Below are 15335 nucleotides of genomic sequence, written 5' to 3'. Positions count from 1 at the left end.
ATGGATTTTTACTTGTACTAATTCCCTGAGGATTGTGTTTCTACATATATAAAACCCTTTCTTAATGTCCAATATGATTAAAAAAAAAAAAAAAAGGCAGTTCTCTGCTAAACTTTAAATCTTAAAACATTTTAAATTGCTGGCCCACAAGCTTCAACTTAGTGATGATAGCTATTTCTATAAAAAGAAGGGAAATATGTTTGAACATAGATGCAAGAGAGAAAATAGCTCCTATCATTTAGATTTTGGAAAGAAATGCAGCTTTTTAGTAAGCATTGAGGCAAAGCAGGGAACCTGCTTCTTTCCAATTGCACTTGGATCTTTACAGTAGTCCACCCGGCGCTGAGAAACTTTCCTGTTGACCAGCGTGAGGAGTTCTGTGAACTCTAAGGTGGAACCGTACTTTCCCAGCATCTCACACAAATCTTGAATGTACCATGAGCCGTTCACAGTTTCCCGGTGAGAATAATAACCTAAAAAAGACAGGAAATAGAAAAAGGCCATTGAACTTTACTGGCTTTCAGTTATGGGGACTGAAAACCACCTTTGTAATTCACAGTTACATGAGATCTCAAAATGCCTGGAGAAGACTTAAAATGTGTCCATGATAGGTTTTTTAAATTTTTCTGTCATCTGTTCTTAAGTGGGAAAAGTTTAATTCTACATAAGTGAGGTTAATTCTATATAATTTCTTCCATTTCCCAAAAGTACCCCAAATGGTAGCCAGGAGATAATTTTGAGAGGCAAGAGATTACTGGAAGTAAAATATAAAAGTATTTAAGATCAAAGGAAATGGTCACCTAAATATTTTTAACAAAGCTTTTGATGAGTATTACCACCAGGACACTACTGCCATCAGTGATTGACTGCAGGCTGCCGATATTTAATATAATTTGACATGTTTTTTTTTTTTAATTAGGATTTGGGTGAAGATTTACAGAGTAAATTCACTTTTCATACAGCAGTTCACATATACTTTGTCTCATGTCATTGACCAAAATTTACAATGCAGCAGCTCCCCTCCCACTTCCTCCCCATAGTTACCTCCTCCCAGTGTCCATCCCTTCATACTCTTCTGCACCCTGAGCTATCTCTCTGTGCATAAGCAGCCCTTCCTTCTCCCATGATTGTTCTCTCCAGGGCGTGTGTCTACTTGAGGTAAATGTTTAACTCACATGCCTGTACTTTGTTTGGCTGGAAACCACAGTTGTGGGTTCAATTCCAGACCTGAAGGGCAGCTAGGGGCCATAGTCTCAGTGGTTACACCAGGCTCCATTGGACCAGCAAACCTGGTCCCCACCTTCTTTTTTTTTTTGCCTCCAAATGATTTTGAGTTTTGTACCACATTGTTCTCCCTCTTTATGCAGGATCTCCTACATCCCTTCCAAGTGGATGGCAGTGGTAGCTGGGCACCATCTAGTTCTTCTGGTCTCATAGTTGTATAGGTTGCAGATCAGATGGTGTACCAGTCGCTAGGACTGATTGTTTCCATTAATTTTGGTTTTCTTCTTTCTTCTTGACGAGGAGAGACCTGTTGTTGCATCTAGATGGCAGCTTCCTAGCTTTTAAGGTCCCAGTCGCTACTCGCCAAAGTAGTAGGTGGAACAATGTTTTGTATAGTATGTTATAATTTGACATGTTGTTTTATTTAACATAGTTCTCAGGAATGATTTTTCTATAAGGCATTTTATTTCATTTTTTTATCTCTTGTCTTCATCACGATTACATGGTGCCTACTCAGATAATCCAGGATAATCTCCCCACCTCAAAATCCTTAATTTAATCACATGTGCAAGGTCTCTTTCACCATATAAGGTAACATATTAACACGTTCTGGGGAGTCAGATGTGGATATTTTTTGCGAGGCCATTACTCAGCCTACTCCAAATACACAGAGAAGGAGTTTATGTCTTTGAAAGTTCATATGCAATATATTAGAAAAACCCATTTGCCACAGTTAAAACATTTAAACTGACATTTCAAATCATATTCCCCAAAAACACCTATAGCTATATATGTAATGAAATATTTACATATATCTGCCAGTTTCCTATTTCCATGTCTTTACTCATGTTCCTTTCTTCTGGGATGATCCTTTTCCCCTAACCTTATTCCTAATTATTGCATAGACAAATACTATGCATCCTTAAAGTCCTGGTTGAGGAATTTTGCTGGTTCACCTTCCCTAAACAAATATCTTTATTCTTCAAACCCTCTATGCGGCATTTTACACTTTCATTTATCACCCTGCCTTGGGTCAAAAAAATCCATTCTAAGCCTGGGAGCTTTAGGACTGTATCGCCATGTCCCAATTGAGACCAGAAGAACTAGACAGTGCCCTGGCTACCACTGTCAACCACTCAGAGGGGTTCTATGTAGGAGATCCTGGATAGAGAGGGAGAACAATGTGGAACAAAACTCCAAATCATTTGGGGAAAAAAAAGGGGGGGACCAGGTTTGCTGGCCTGACCCAAATGAAAGCAAGGTGAAACTTAAAAGACAGCCCACTCTACACAAACGTACCTTCTGCAACAGAGTAACACATGAGGAAGTCCGCACCTGCAGGCAGTGTGTAAATGGAGGCTGCATCTACTTCTGTTACATTGGCTTCCAGTTTATCTGTCTGATTATCCACAGCATCCATAGGAATGACTGGCACATCATGCTGGCTTCCCCGACAAGCCTACAAGACAAAAAGGGAAAAAAAACCACCTCTTTCACCTACTGTTTTCTTCTCAATGCTTAATGTTTACCCTGAATAAATTCACTAAGCCTTCAATATCAACACCAACAGAAAGCACTTCAAACACAATACATTCAAGTTTGTTGTGCTATTGTTAGTTGCTGTTGTCATCTTCGAGTCATCATGGTAACTCCACGTACAAGAGAATAAAATATTGCCTGGCCCTGCACCATCTTCATGATCATCAGTATGACTGAATACATGTGACTATTGTGTGTTGTTTTTTTCTTTTAATTGCGATTTGGGTGAAAATTTACAGAGCAAATTCACTTTCCATTCAGCAGTTCACATACACTTTGTCTCGTGACATTGACTACAATTTACCACAGTGCAACAGCTCCCCTCTCACTTCCTTCTGACAGTCACCTCCCTGTATCCATCCCTCCATGCACTCCTTCCCCCTGAGCTGTCTCCCTGTGCATAAACAGCCCTTCTTTGTACCATGATTGTTTTCTCCAAGGACTGTATCTAGCTCAGGTAAAAATGCTCAACTCATATGCCTGTCTTTTGTTTGGCTGGAAGCCACAGGTATGGGTTCAATTCCAGACCTGAAGGGCAGCTAGGGAACATAGTCTGTGGTTCCACCAAGCTCTATCAGGCCAGCAAACCTGGTCCCCCCCTTTTTTTCCCCAAATGATTTTGAGTTTTGTTCCACATTGTTCTCCCTCTCTATCCAGGAGCTCCTACATAGAACCCCTCTGAGTGGTTGACAGTGGTAGCCAGGGCACTGTCTAGTTCTTCTGGTCCCATAGTTGTATAGGCTGTGGATCGCATGGTATACCACTCCCCAGAACTAATTGTTTACATGAATCTTTAGTTTTCTTCATTCTTCTTTGCTCTGGACGAGGAGAGACCCATCGTTGCATCTGACTACTGTGTGTTTTAAATGCCTTCCAACCCAGGGGGCTCATCTTCCAACACTATACTGAACAGTATTCTGTTGTGATCCATAAGGTTTTCATTAGCTAGTTTTTGGAAGTAGATTGCCAGGCCTCTCTTCCTAGTCTTAGCCTAGAAGTTCCTGAAACCTGTCTACCACACATAACTCAGCTGGTATTTGAAATGCCAGGGGCATAGCTTCCAACATCATAGCAACATGCAAGCTACTATACTGTGACAAACTGACAAGATGAGTGATGGACATTCAAGTCTGCAGGAGAATAAAGATGACAAAAGGGCAGTGGTGGTTCAGTAGTAGAATACTTACCTTACACAGAGGAAACTGGGGTTGGATCCCAGGCAATGTACCTTGTGCACAGCCACCACTTACCTGTCAGTGTGAGCTTTTATGTTGCTCTAATGTCAAACATTACAGAGTAAGGGAGACCGGGAAGAAAGCCCTGGCAAGCTACGTCTGAAAAGCAATCAGTGAAAACCCAATGAATCAGAACTCTATGACCCTCAACCAACAATCATGGGGATGGTGCAGGACTGGCCAACGTTTTATTCAGTTTTGCATGGGGTGGTCATGAGTCCGGGGCTGACTCGGAAGGTAACAACAAAAGTTAACAAAGTTGCTTACCTACTTGTGTTTTTTATTTATTTATTTATTTATAAAAACATCCCAACTACATGCTGATGTTGGCTGAAAGGTATAATGGAGAAGACAAAGCCTCAGTGTTTTTAAATTTTGTTACGGATTAACCATACCCATAGCATGAAGAGTTGTCCTTGCTTGGTTTTTAAATGACTATTGTGATTTTGGTGAATGTTTACATAGGAAATTTGTTTTCCATTTGTGATAGTTGGAGCTTTGTGTCAATTGGCTGGACCCCAGTTCTGTGTGGTTGTTCCCATGATGGGATCAGATGAGTGTGTTCTCAGTGGCCAATCTGTTCAAGGGAAGTTTCCTTAGGAGTGTGGCCTGCTTACAGTATATCCAAGGACATCCTGGGAAGAGAGACATTCTTCTATGGATTGGGATTCTGTTGTGCGGCCTACGACTGTCTGTGAGTGAGCAGTCCACCATTTGGCCTGGAGATCTTGGATTCGTCATTCATTGGAGTCAACAGCCAGGGTACTGCCTGCCAGCCTTGAGCTTCTCGGCTCCTGTGGTTGCGGGAGCTAGGAAAAGCCTCCAGCCTGATGTTTGCTCCAGGGACTTTGGACTTGCCGGCTTCTATACGTTTGTGAGCCATTTTCCTAAGATAAATTTCTCTCTCTCTTTATATACATATAAGCTTTGCTGGTTTTTGTTTCTCTAGGGAATCCAGCCTGACACACCAACAGTTGTGTGACATTGACTGCAATCCCCACAGTGTAACAGCACTCCCCCTACTTCCACCCTGGGTTTACTGCTTCCATTCATCCTTCTTTCTGTCCTACCCTGACATTTGAGTTTTATCCCTGGGCAAATGCTGCCATTTTGATCTCATATGGTTGATTGCTGTAATGAGTACATACCGTGCTGGGGTTAACGGTTCACCTTATAGGGCCTGTCTGTTGCTTAGCTCAAAGTTGAGCCACAGGGCTGAGTTCTGTTTCAAACTTGAAGGGTCACTAAAGGCCATAGTCTTGGGGGTTCCACCAGTCTCTAGCAGACCAGTGAGCCTGACTTTTTTGTCATTTATTTTGGGTTTTGTTCCACGTTTTTCTCCTAGTCTATCCAGGACTTCCTACTGTCACCCCTTTCAGAGCAGTCACCAGTGGTATCAGGTACAGCTAGTTCTTCTGGTCCCAGGGTTGTGGATGCTGGGGTTTGTGTGGTCTATTAGTTTTCTGTAGTAATTGTTTCATTGGGTTTGATTTTCTTCACTCTTCTTTGCTCTTAGATGGGCACCCTCTCTTTTGAAAGCTTCACTATCTACCTGAGTCTATTTAATCAGATTATATTTCAGATTGAGTTTTATTTGCTTGACTGCTGCCGTAAATTGTTAATGGTCAAATGACACTGTCTGACCTGAATAAACATCTATGAATATGCCTTTCTCCTTTTGCTATATAAGAGATCCCTAATATCCCATTTTAACTGGGGAGTTTTTAATCTTATTTAGTATTATCAGGCTTATTTTCTAAATCCCCTGTAACTTGATGAAATCACCTGACAAATTAATTGCAATTGAAGGCATACCATATGCCAGGCGCTGTTCTTAAGTGTTTTTCATTCTTTGTATCAGATCCTGACAACCACCCCCTGAGGTAGATACTATTGTTATCCCCATTTCACAGATGAAGAATCTGAGGCATAGAGAAAAAGTAAACTTACAAAACATTTCCCTCCTGGGTGAAGAGAAAGGCAATACACAACAAGGGGAGGTCAGCACAACATGATCAAAGCAAAGGAAGACAGTAGGAGGCAACAAATAGAAGGCAACAACAGTAAATGTTAGTACGTACACAATCCTGCTATAACAGTGTTAACAATAATTTACAAGTGGATACATAGATAGATATGTAAGCTGACAGGTGGGCGATAGTATATGGGAGTACACCCACAAGCATATACAGATTTGGCAGAGGATATCTCTACCTATACATTTGTATGTACTGCAGATATATCCAGGTAGATAATAAAGCTTATAAGGGGCAGTTTTGCAAACTTCTTAGCCATAAACACCTTAAAGAGTCACTGGGCTCAAGGGCTTAGGACCATAGTCTCAGGGGACATCTAGGTCAATTGGGATAACAGTCATAAAGACAGTGTTCTATATCCTGCATTGGTGAATAGTGACTGAGGTCTCAAAACTTGTGAGTGGCCATCTAAGATACAACTACTGGTCCCTTCTTATTGGGAACAAAGAAAAGTAGAGAAAATCAAAGACTCCAGGAAGCAATTAGTCCAAAGATGGTGCCCAGCCACATTCCGACCTCTCCGATCAGTATCACAATAGGAGGTCCTGGACAGAATGGGTAAAAAAGTTCAAAATAAAAAAAAGACTAGATTTACTGGTTTGGTAAGAGACTAGTGGAAACCCCGAGATTACAGCGCTTATCTTCAAACCTGGAAATGAACCCACCCTCGAGGATCACCTTTCAGCCAAACAACAGACAGGCCTATAAATGAACTATAACACCTGTGAGGAACATGCTTCTCAGAACAATCAGTGATACATTTCTTCACAGATGAAGAATGTGAGGCACAGAAGAAAAAATAAACTTACAAAACATTTCCCTACTGGGTGAAGGAAAGGCACTACTTAACAAGGGGAGGTCAGCACAGCATGATCAAGGCAAAGGAAGACACTGGGAGGTAACAGTAGAGGGAAACATCTGTCTGAAAACAAAGCTCAGGAGGTAGGAAGGGGCAGAAGAGAAGGGTGAAGGGAAACAGGGCAGCCACCCTGAAGTGGGAAGAGTACTGTTACATTGAGGGGATTGCAACTTATGTCACAAAGCAAAACGTGTATAAATGTTTCAATGGGGAACTAATTTGCTCTGTAAAATTTCACCCAAACCACAATAAAATGTTTAAAAAAATTTTTTTCTTTCTTTTTGGCTATCTTCCCATAGCAGCTCATTAGTTATTTCCAATTATGTTATGTTTGACTGTTGGCCATTACATTTTTTCATGAAATAATCATCTGTAACTATTCTCTGATATTTTCCCATTCTTCTCTGGGCCACCCTCCTCAGCACCTCTCCTCTGCTCATTCCTCCTTGGTTTTACACCATTTTTAAGTACTCTTAGCACCTGATTACTCTCAGTTTTATTTCTCCAGCCCAGGCCACCTGTGTTAGTTTCTAGACCTGTGACTCCAAGTGCATGTCCCATGGATACCCTGGTGCAACTGTCCAACCAGAGGGACTCTTAACTCTTACTTCCTACAGCCCCTCCCAAGCCTAATATCAGGATATGAAACGTGATACCACGTAATTCTCTGTCCTGCAGTAACAGATGACACACCCTCATGGAAATACAAAATTGCAACCCTGGAACATCAGGAAATTGTTCTTTTTTTGTTTTGTTCAAGATCCTTACTGATGTGCCAAGGGATACTATTTTCAGGCTGGGGAAAAAAAAAATATATATATATATATATATATTTGTTGTTGTTGTTGTTATATGCCGTTGAGTTGGCCCCGACTCATAGTGACCCCTCCTTGGGTTTCTGAGGCGGTATCACTACGGAAGTAGGATTGCCCAACCTTCCTTCCGAGGAGTGGCTGGTGGGTTTGAACCGCCAGCCGTCTGGTTAGTAGTCAAGTGCCTTAGGCACTATGCTACCAGAGCTCCTATATATAATATATATGTGTGTGTGTGTGTGTGTGTATTTGTTGTTGTTGTTGCTGTTATGTGCCGTCGAGTCATACCTGACTCATAGCGACCCCTCCTTGGGTTTCCGAGGCAGTATCACTACAGAAGTAGGATTGCCTAACCTTCCTTCCGAGGAGTGGCTGGTGGGTTTGAACCGCCAGCCGTCTGGTTAGCAGGCAAGTGTCTTAGCCACTACGCTACCAGAGCTCCTGTGTGTGTATATACATATATATAAACATCCCTAATACCAGTTTAGCAGAGAGGAAACAGCATCTTGGTTTAAGAGAAAACGTGAAAGGGATGAGGCAAAGCTAGGGTGAGAACTCCTGATTCTTGCATTCTTTCTGCTGGTTTATATGTTCGCCAGTTCCCAAGGAACCAATTTTAATCTAGACAAGACGCTTTGTGTGGTGCTCTTCAATTAGCAGATACCATCTCTGGTGGCTCTACCCTATAAGGGAATGGGCCAGGGATTAGCACATTGGTTATTCTTAGTCACTTCATATGTCAGTCCAAGTACTGGTTTGTTATAATAAAAGGATTAAGAGTGTTAAGAGTTACTACTAGTACTCAAAGTCCAACTCTGATTAGTTAGAATTCAAAAAGGCCCTTCTCAATTACTAGAGAAAAGTACTTTCAAAATTGGCTTTAGTTATCTTTAGTCACCTGAATGGACTTTATAATTAAGATGGTAACATAACCAGCCTTACCTGGATGATAAATATCTTGGGTTTTCCAACCAGGCTCTGACACTTGTCTCCTTTGAACAAACCAGTCAGTGTCTGAATTTCAATTTTGGCATCATACGCATAAATGTGATTGCCTTCACCATGACTCAGGAAAACACACAGAAAGCAATCGGCATCTCTGTGGCTTGAGGCGGACACTGTAAAAGCCACCAGAATTCATACAGAAATAGATGCTTGTTAACAATTACACACAAAAATTCTATTTACTAAAATCAGAATAAAGATATATATAGGTATCATTTGGAGGAGGAAATTTTGTTATTTATATCTGTAATGAAACACAATCAGAACCAAAAAACCAAACTCACTGCCTTTTAATCGGATCCTACTCATAGTGACCCCTTCCTGGGTTTCTGAGGTGATATCTCTATGGAAGTAGATTGCCCAATTTTCCTTCCGAGGAGCAGCTGGTGGGTTTGAACTACCAGCCTTCTGGTTAGCAGTCAAATGCCTTAGGCACTATGTCACCACAAACAGAATAATTATACCATGCTATATTTGCCTTTTAAAAATCCAATCATTAAAGTTCAAATAGCATTTGGCCAAATTTCATTAGCTTTTCTAAACACAGAGTAAACCAGTACCAGTGGCCATTGAATTGTCTCCAACTCAAGATGACCCCAGGTGTGTCAGACTAAAACTGTGCACCACAGGGCTTTTTAATGGCTGATTTTTCAGAAGCAGATTGCCAGGCCTTTCTTCCAAGGTGCCTCTGAGTAGATTTGAACTTTTAATCTTTCAGTTAGCTGAGTGTGTTAACTATTTGCGCCACACAGAGTAATGATATGGAAAGCAAAAAGGGATTGTTGTGGGGTGCTCCCTTCAAGATCTGAGTCACTATGGCAACAAATTAAAAGTTTCTTTGAATTAGTAGAGTTTCTCAGGGCACAGACTGGAAAGACCCAGAAACTAGTACTCAAGTCCCTATGTGTTCCTGTATCACTAAAGAATGCTGCACTTTCACTAGTCTGCAGCACTTAAACTGCACTTAACTGTCCAAAAACAGTTACTAAGACATGAGATGATGTAATCCAAAGCTTATGAGCAAAATGGAAACAACCTGGAAAGCAGCCAGTTAAAATGAAAATGACTTACAGATTAAAGAACTCTGAAAAAGTGTAAATTATGTGAATACCATAACAGTCTACTGGCAAGTGCCTTGAAAAGCCATAGCATGCAATGATTATTAAGAGAAACCTAAATTGTAGTATAATTAGAATACCTACTTGCACAGTAATGTTTTGGAAATTAAAAGAGGTAAGCTATGCAAGTCAACATAACTTTGACCCACTGAAAAATGGTTATGGAGGAAGTCAATGACAAAATAAAATGAGCCTACTGACCACCCAGTATATGTAGTATTTGCATTTTAGGCATTTAATGCTAAATGAAAAGGTCATTTCCGTAATTTCTAGAGTAACAAACTGTACTAGTAGGCTGCATGTGAACTTTGGAGGCATAATACTTTGCAAGGGTCTCTAACTCTGGTGAATAGCAGAAAGAGACACACAACCAAAACTGATAACCCACACTAACCCATGCTAAATTAATGGATAACATGGCTCTTTTGCAACACCCAGTTAATTATTTGTACCTGTCTTTACAAACAGGATGATCATAATATTCATTCCCATCAAAGGAAGATGAACTTAATAGGAAGACTACATACCCTCATGAATTCGGAGCAGTACTTCTTCTGCTTTGAGATCATTAAAGCATTTCACTTCAAATCCTAGATCTGAAAGCCTGGTGATATATCAGATTGAGCATTAACTTATGGCCTCTTTAAAGTTCTCAGATACCCCTAACTTCACTTTTAAGGATTCAAAACACATCTTTATGACATAAATTTACTTTGGGGAAAAGAAATAAAACCCAATATGATAATGATGGTTTGCCTTAATCACTCAGGGTAGGAAAAAGATTTAATCAAAATGATAAGCTGATTTTATTTAGAATATTGTCATCCACTATCCAAATATGTTAGTAACAATGACAGTTAATAGTGTTAGTTACTAAGAGAACAACGAACCCAGGCATGCTCTGAAGGGAAAGCTGCTCGCATGAGGCCCATCCTCAAGTGCTCTTAATCCCTTATCTCAGCGGTGCTGATAAGTTTCGACAGGTCATTCTGTTATCAACTTGAAGTCTCATCTTCTTGATGTAAAGGTAAAACTACCTGCGTTTAAGATTATCTCTGTCTGCCATGGTGCCACGCCTTTCTGGCAGTGTTAAGTGCCAGAAGAATCTCTCATGGTTGAAGATTAAAGCAATTCCTCTCTTCCTGTGGTCCATTTTGTACTCTTCTGCTGGATCAAACGTCTCACTGTTAATGAGAAGTTTAAAGAGCCATCACATCAAGTCATATTAAACAGTGACCTACTCTGAGCCCAAGATCACTTTGTAGAGCACACGGAGGTCTGCTGTTTCCCCCTCCTTTCCAGGCTGGTGTTCCACTGGCGAGCCCCAGGAAAGTCACAAGCCACGCAGGGGTCATACCTTACTTTTACAAAATTTGCTTTACACCACTTTGCTTTTACTAAAGGCCTGCGTTATATCTGTTTTTGCTACGAAAGAAATACAAAAAGGATTTTCGCCTTTATGAAAAAAGTGAAACTAGCTTTTGGCATTTGTTGTGCAGCAAGCCACGCGTGGACCCTAAGCAGTGAGAGTGGCATCACTAAGCTCCCTCCCTGAGGATTCAGACTGTACACACATTTTTCCACTTACATAGGCTGTGTATTTATCTACCATTCCTGCTTTTATTATATGTTAGTGTTATTTTAGGAGCTCTGGTAGCGTAGTGCCTAAGGCACTTGACTGCTAACCAGAAGGCTGGTGGTTCAAACCCACCAGCCACTCCTCGGAAGGAAGATGGGGTAATCTACTTCCGTAGTGATACTGCCTTGGAAACCCAAGGAGGGGTTGCTATGAGTCAGGTCTGACTCGAGGGCACATAACAACAACAGTGTTATTTTAGGTTTCATGTGTTATTTGGTATGAGTTGGTAGGTTATTTTTTGGGTCTGGGAATGCTCAAATGTCTTCCCTCTACAAATAAATGGTAATTGTTCTCTGCTTTATGCCATTTCGGCTTACAGAAGATTTCATAGGAACACTCTACTTTCGGAAAGCGAGGGAAGCCTGTACTGGTGGGAGTAGTCCTGAAACACTTCTGCACCTGTTGGTAAGCAGCTGTTGTCTTCAGCATCCCAGCCCCTCCACATCAGTGCCTTCCCCCTCACCCCCAACTCTAGGGCCCATGCCATAACAATCATTAAATATTCTGATCATCAGTCCAGGTCCTTTGACAACGAGGGGAAGCAACTAACCTTCGTATCTACCAGTCAACCCCCAAAATGCTAAATCTTGGCATTTTTAGTTCCACTTTCAAGCTCCCAGATCCCATTCTCGCTTTGACTTCCACAGGCTGACCACGATCCGCTCCACCCCCTGCTGTTACCACAAAAAGAGAACTGTTTTAGAAAAAGCATCCCCCCCTTTTTACCTTCTATAAAAGGCATCTGTTTCTGTCATGTTTTGCTCCCCACCTATTTAAAAAAAAAAAAAAGTTGAGTTTTATTCATTCTTTACTTTCTGATTTGTAAGAGTGAAAACACTGTAGGTACTCCTATCCCCTCTTCAACTCCTAACTCTAAGACTGCTGTTTTGGTTTAAAAGCTGTTGTATTATGAAGACAGGGTGTAAGGGGAACTGAAGGGGAACTGCTTGCTAATATAACAAAAGAACTATAAATTAACAGCTCAGTTCTTTCAAACACTCAGCTCTTATCTCCAAAGTAACAAAAATTCTTATAAAGAGAAATGGAGAAAATATTACTCAAACTCACTCATTGCAAAATGTGCTTTGATAACCAAGTCCTATAATTACGGAGCTTGAATGAAATATGAAATTGCTTTGTTAGGCAGAAAACTTTTTCCCTCCCAAATATTCTCTAAAATAAAAATGACATACAGGTGAACTGAAACACTGAAACAGAAGTTTGTGGTTAATGCTGGATTTTATGACAACCTGGAAGAGGTGGAAATTTGGGTAGAAGAAGGAAAGGAGCCCGGGCAAAGGCAGATGACTGGGATTTTAGATCTCCTGAATGACACCATGCATTAATAACCCCCATGATGGCTGCCTCTGCTCCCCAGTACAGGTCAGCCCTCATACCCTCTGGACAACCTTTCACTGACCCTCTGTCTAGAGGACTACCTGGGTGTTCTAAACGGTTAAGTGCTGGGCTACTAATTGAACTGCTGGTGGTTCAAACCCACCCAGAGGTGCCTGGGAAGAGAGGCCTGGCCATCTGCTTCTGCTACTGCATGTCTGATACAGCAGTCACTATCCCCTTAAGACTACCAAAAAACTCAAACTCACTGCCATCGAGTCAATTCCGACTCATAGTGACCCCCACTGGGTTTCTGAGGCGGTAAATCTTTGCCGAAGTACATTACCCAGTTTTCCTTCCACCGAGTGGCTGGTGGGTTTGAACAACCAACCTTCTGGTTAGCAGTCAAATGCCTTAGGCACTGTGCCACCAGAGCTCCCCATAAGGGTAGAGTACTTGAAATGCATGTAGTACAACTGAGGAATCTATTTTTTTAACTTAATTTAAATTTAATGACAACATGTGGCCAGCAGTTTCTGTATTGGACAGCATAATGAGTCTAGCATCTTCTATGATGAGGGCCCATTTACTCAGAAATCTGTTTTTAGATGTGATAGACATAACAGCTTAAAGGGGAAATTAAAAGTAATTAAAAAAAAAAAAAAAAACTGAGAAAGATTAACTGTATATAGCAAGATGCACTCCTAAGTTGACGCCTTTGAAGGAAGCTTGATATTAAGAGTGGAGTCCCACCCACCTTGTCCTAGCCCAAAGTGTAATGTTTCAGTCTCTCCCCTTAGGAGTTTGCTACTGACACCTGATTGTTCTACCTTCACTTCTCCCTGACAAAAATACACCCTGGATTGAGGGTGGGAGGTGAATTCGGCTTAAGTCTCTTTTAGCCCATCACTTTTAGCCTAGTATTCTTGGAATTCCTCCATCAGGAATTTCCAATGTTCCCCTGCCCGTTGTTGTTGTTGTGTGCTGTTGAGTTGGACCCAATCCATAGCGACCCCTCCTTAGGTTTCCGAGTCAGTATCGCTCCGGAAGTAGATTGCCCCATTTTCCTTCCGAGGAGTGGCTGGAGAGTTTGAACTGCCAGCCTTCTGGTTAGCAGTCAAGTGCCTTAGGCACTAGGCCACCAGAGCCCTAAATCAGTTTTCCTCAGCCGTGTGCATCAGAATTCCCAGCATGAGTGTTTAATGCTGATTCCTGGATCCCAGCCTAGATTGACTCTGATTCTGGGGCAGAAGGTGATTTTTAACAAGGTGATTTTTACTAACACCAAAGTTGGAGAGCCAAGCGCAAACTCTCCACCATGCCTTCACTGCTCTCCTGAGGTTTTCTTCAGAGGCACACAGCACACCTGAGAAAGGGGATCACTCTGAGCCTTAAGTGATCACAGTCACTCTACCTCCTACTCCACATGCTGCTCTAAACAGACATGACATGCATTTTCATGCCTCCTGTTTTCAGAAAGTCATCCAGGATCTACCACCTTTTCATAACTTTACCTCCTTATCTTTAAACTAATTATGTTGTTGTGTGCCGCTGAGTCGATTCTGACTCATGGCGACCCTATGTGACAGAGCAGAATGGTCTCCTTAGGGTTTCCTAGGCTGTAGGCTTTATGGAAGTAGATCTCCAGGGCTTTTTTTCCTGCATAGCTGCTAATATGTTAAAACTGTTGACCTCTGGGATAGCAACCAAATGTTTAACCTTTGCACCACCAAACAAAACAAAAAAACCCCCACCAAATTCACTGCTATCGAGTTGATTCCAACTCATAGCAACCCCACTGGGTTTCCAAGGCGGTAAACCTTTACAGAAGTAGGTTGCTCCATCTTCCTTCCGCAGAGCGGAAGGTTGAAATGCCAACCTTCTGGTTAGAAGTCAAATGCCTTAGGCACTGTGCTACCAGAGCTCCAGGGCTCTTTAAAACCAATTATACTAAAGAGAAATAGAGTAACTTCAAACTAAACACTTTAAATCTATGTCTGGAAGCCAACTATCCCTGCACCTGCATGGCCTGGAAAGCACCAAGTCTCTTCCTTGGCAGAGAAAGTGGCAGCAGCCCCAGTAAGCTACCCTCCTCAGGCTTGCCACCATCCCAGCTGCTTTGCCTAAAGCGGCTCAAAGTCTACTTGGTGGGAGCTGTGCCAAATGGCTGTTTACCAAACTGACTCAAGTCCCCACAGGTCAAAGAACTGGAGATGTATGCTCTATTGAACTTGAAAGCTCCAGCTTTTCATATACTCAAAGAAGCTTCACAATCCTTCCTATTGTTGTGGATTCCAACTCAGCCATCCTGTAGGACAGAACAGAACTGCCCCATAGGGTTTCCAAGGTAATCTTCACGGGAGCAGATCCTCAGGTCTTTTCTCTCACAGACTGGCTGTTGGGTTCAAACCACCAACCTTCTGTTTATCAGCTGAGTGCTTAACCATCTGCTATAATGCTTCCTAAACCAAACCAAACCAAACCAAATCCACCGGCATCGAGTTGATTGCAACTCATAGCGACCTCCTTCAGA

The 15335-nt window shown here is 41.7% G+C and overlaps 1 protein-coding gene across 1 annotated transcript; it reads right to left on the bottom strand.

Moving 5' to 3' along the window:
• Positions 1-234: 234 nt before the first annotated feature.
• CASP6 (caspase 6) lies at positions 235-12228 on the bottom strand. The gene is made up of 6 exons (XM_007940755.2): positions 12194-12228; positions 10866-11012; positions 10356-10432; positions 8648-8823; positions 2524-2683; positions 235-473 (listed from the first exon to the last, which is right to left on the bottom strand). The coding sequence occupies exons 1-6, from the start codon at positions 12220-12222 to the stop codon at positions 235-237; spliced, it is 828 nt and encodes a 275-aa protein (XP_007938946.1). The 5' UTR covers positions 12223-12228.
• Between the last annotated feature and the right edge of the window lie 3107 nt (positions 12229-15335).

Source organism: Orycteropus afer, unplaced genomic scaffold (assembly GCF_000298275.1).
Source record: "Orycteropus afer afer isolate SDZICR_OR568_19922 unplaced genomic scaffold, OryAfe1.0 scaffold00071, whole genome shotgun sequence".
NCBI classification, from domain to species: domain Eukaryota; kingdom Metazoa; phylum Chordata; class Mammalia; order Tubulidentata; family Orycteropodidae; genus Orycteropus; species Orycteropus afer.
The sequence above is the reverse complement of the archived record's forward strand: the minus strand, read 5'-3'. Positions and strand labels throughout refer to the sequence as shown.

Coding starts and splice junctions, on each gene's coding strand:
- CASP6 (XM_007940755.2), bottom strand. CDS start 12,222: ATGACAGAAACAGATGCCTTTTATAGAAG. Junction 11,013..12,193: donor ACAGATGCCTTTTATAGAAG/GTAAAAAGGGGG, acceptor TCTCATTAACAG/TGAGACGTTTGATCCAGCAG. Junction 10,433..10,865: donor AGAGATAATCTTAAACGCAG/GTAGTTTTACCT, acceptor ATATATCACCAG/GCTTTCAGATCTAGGATTTG.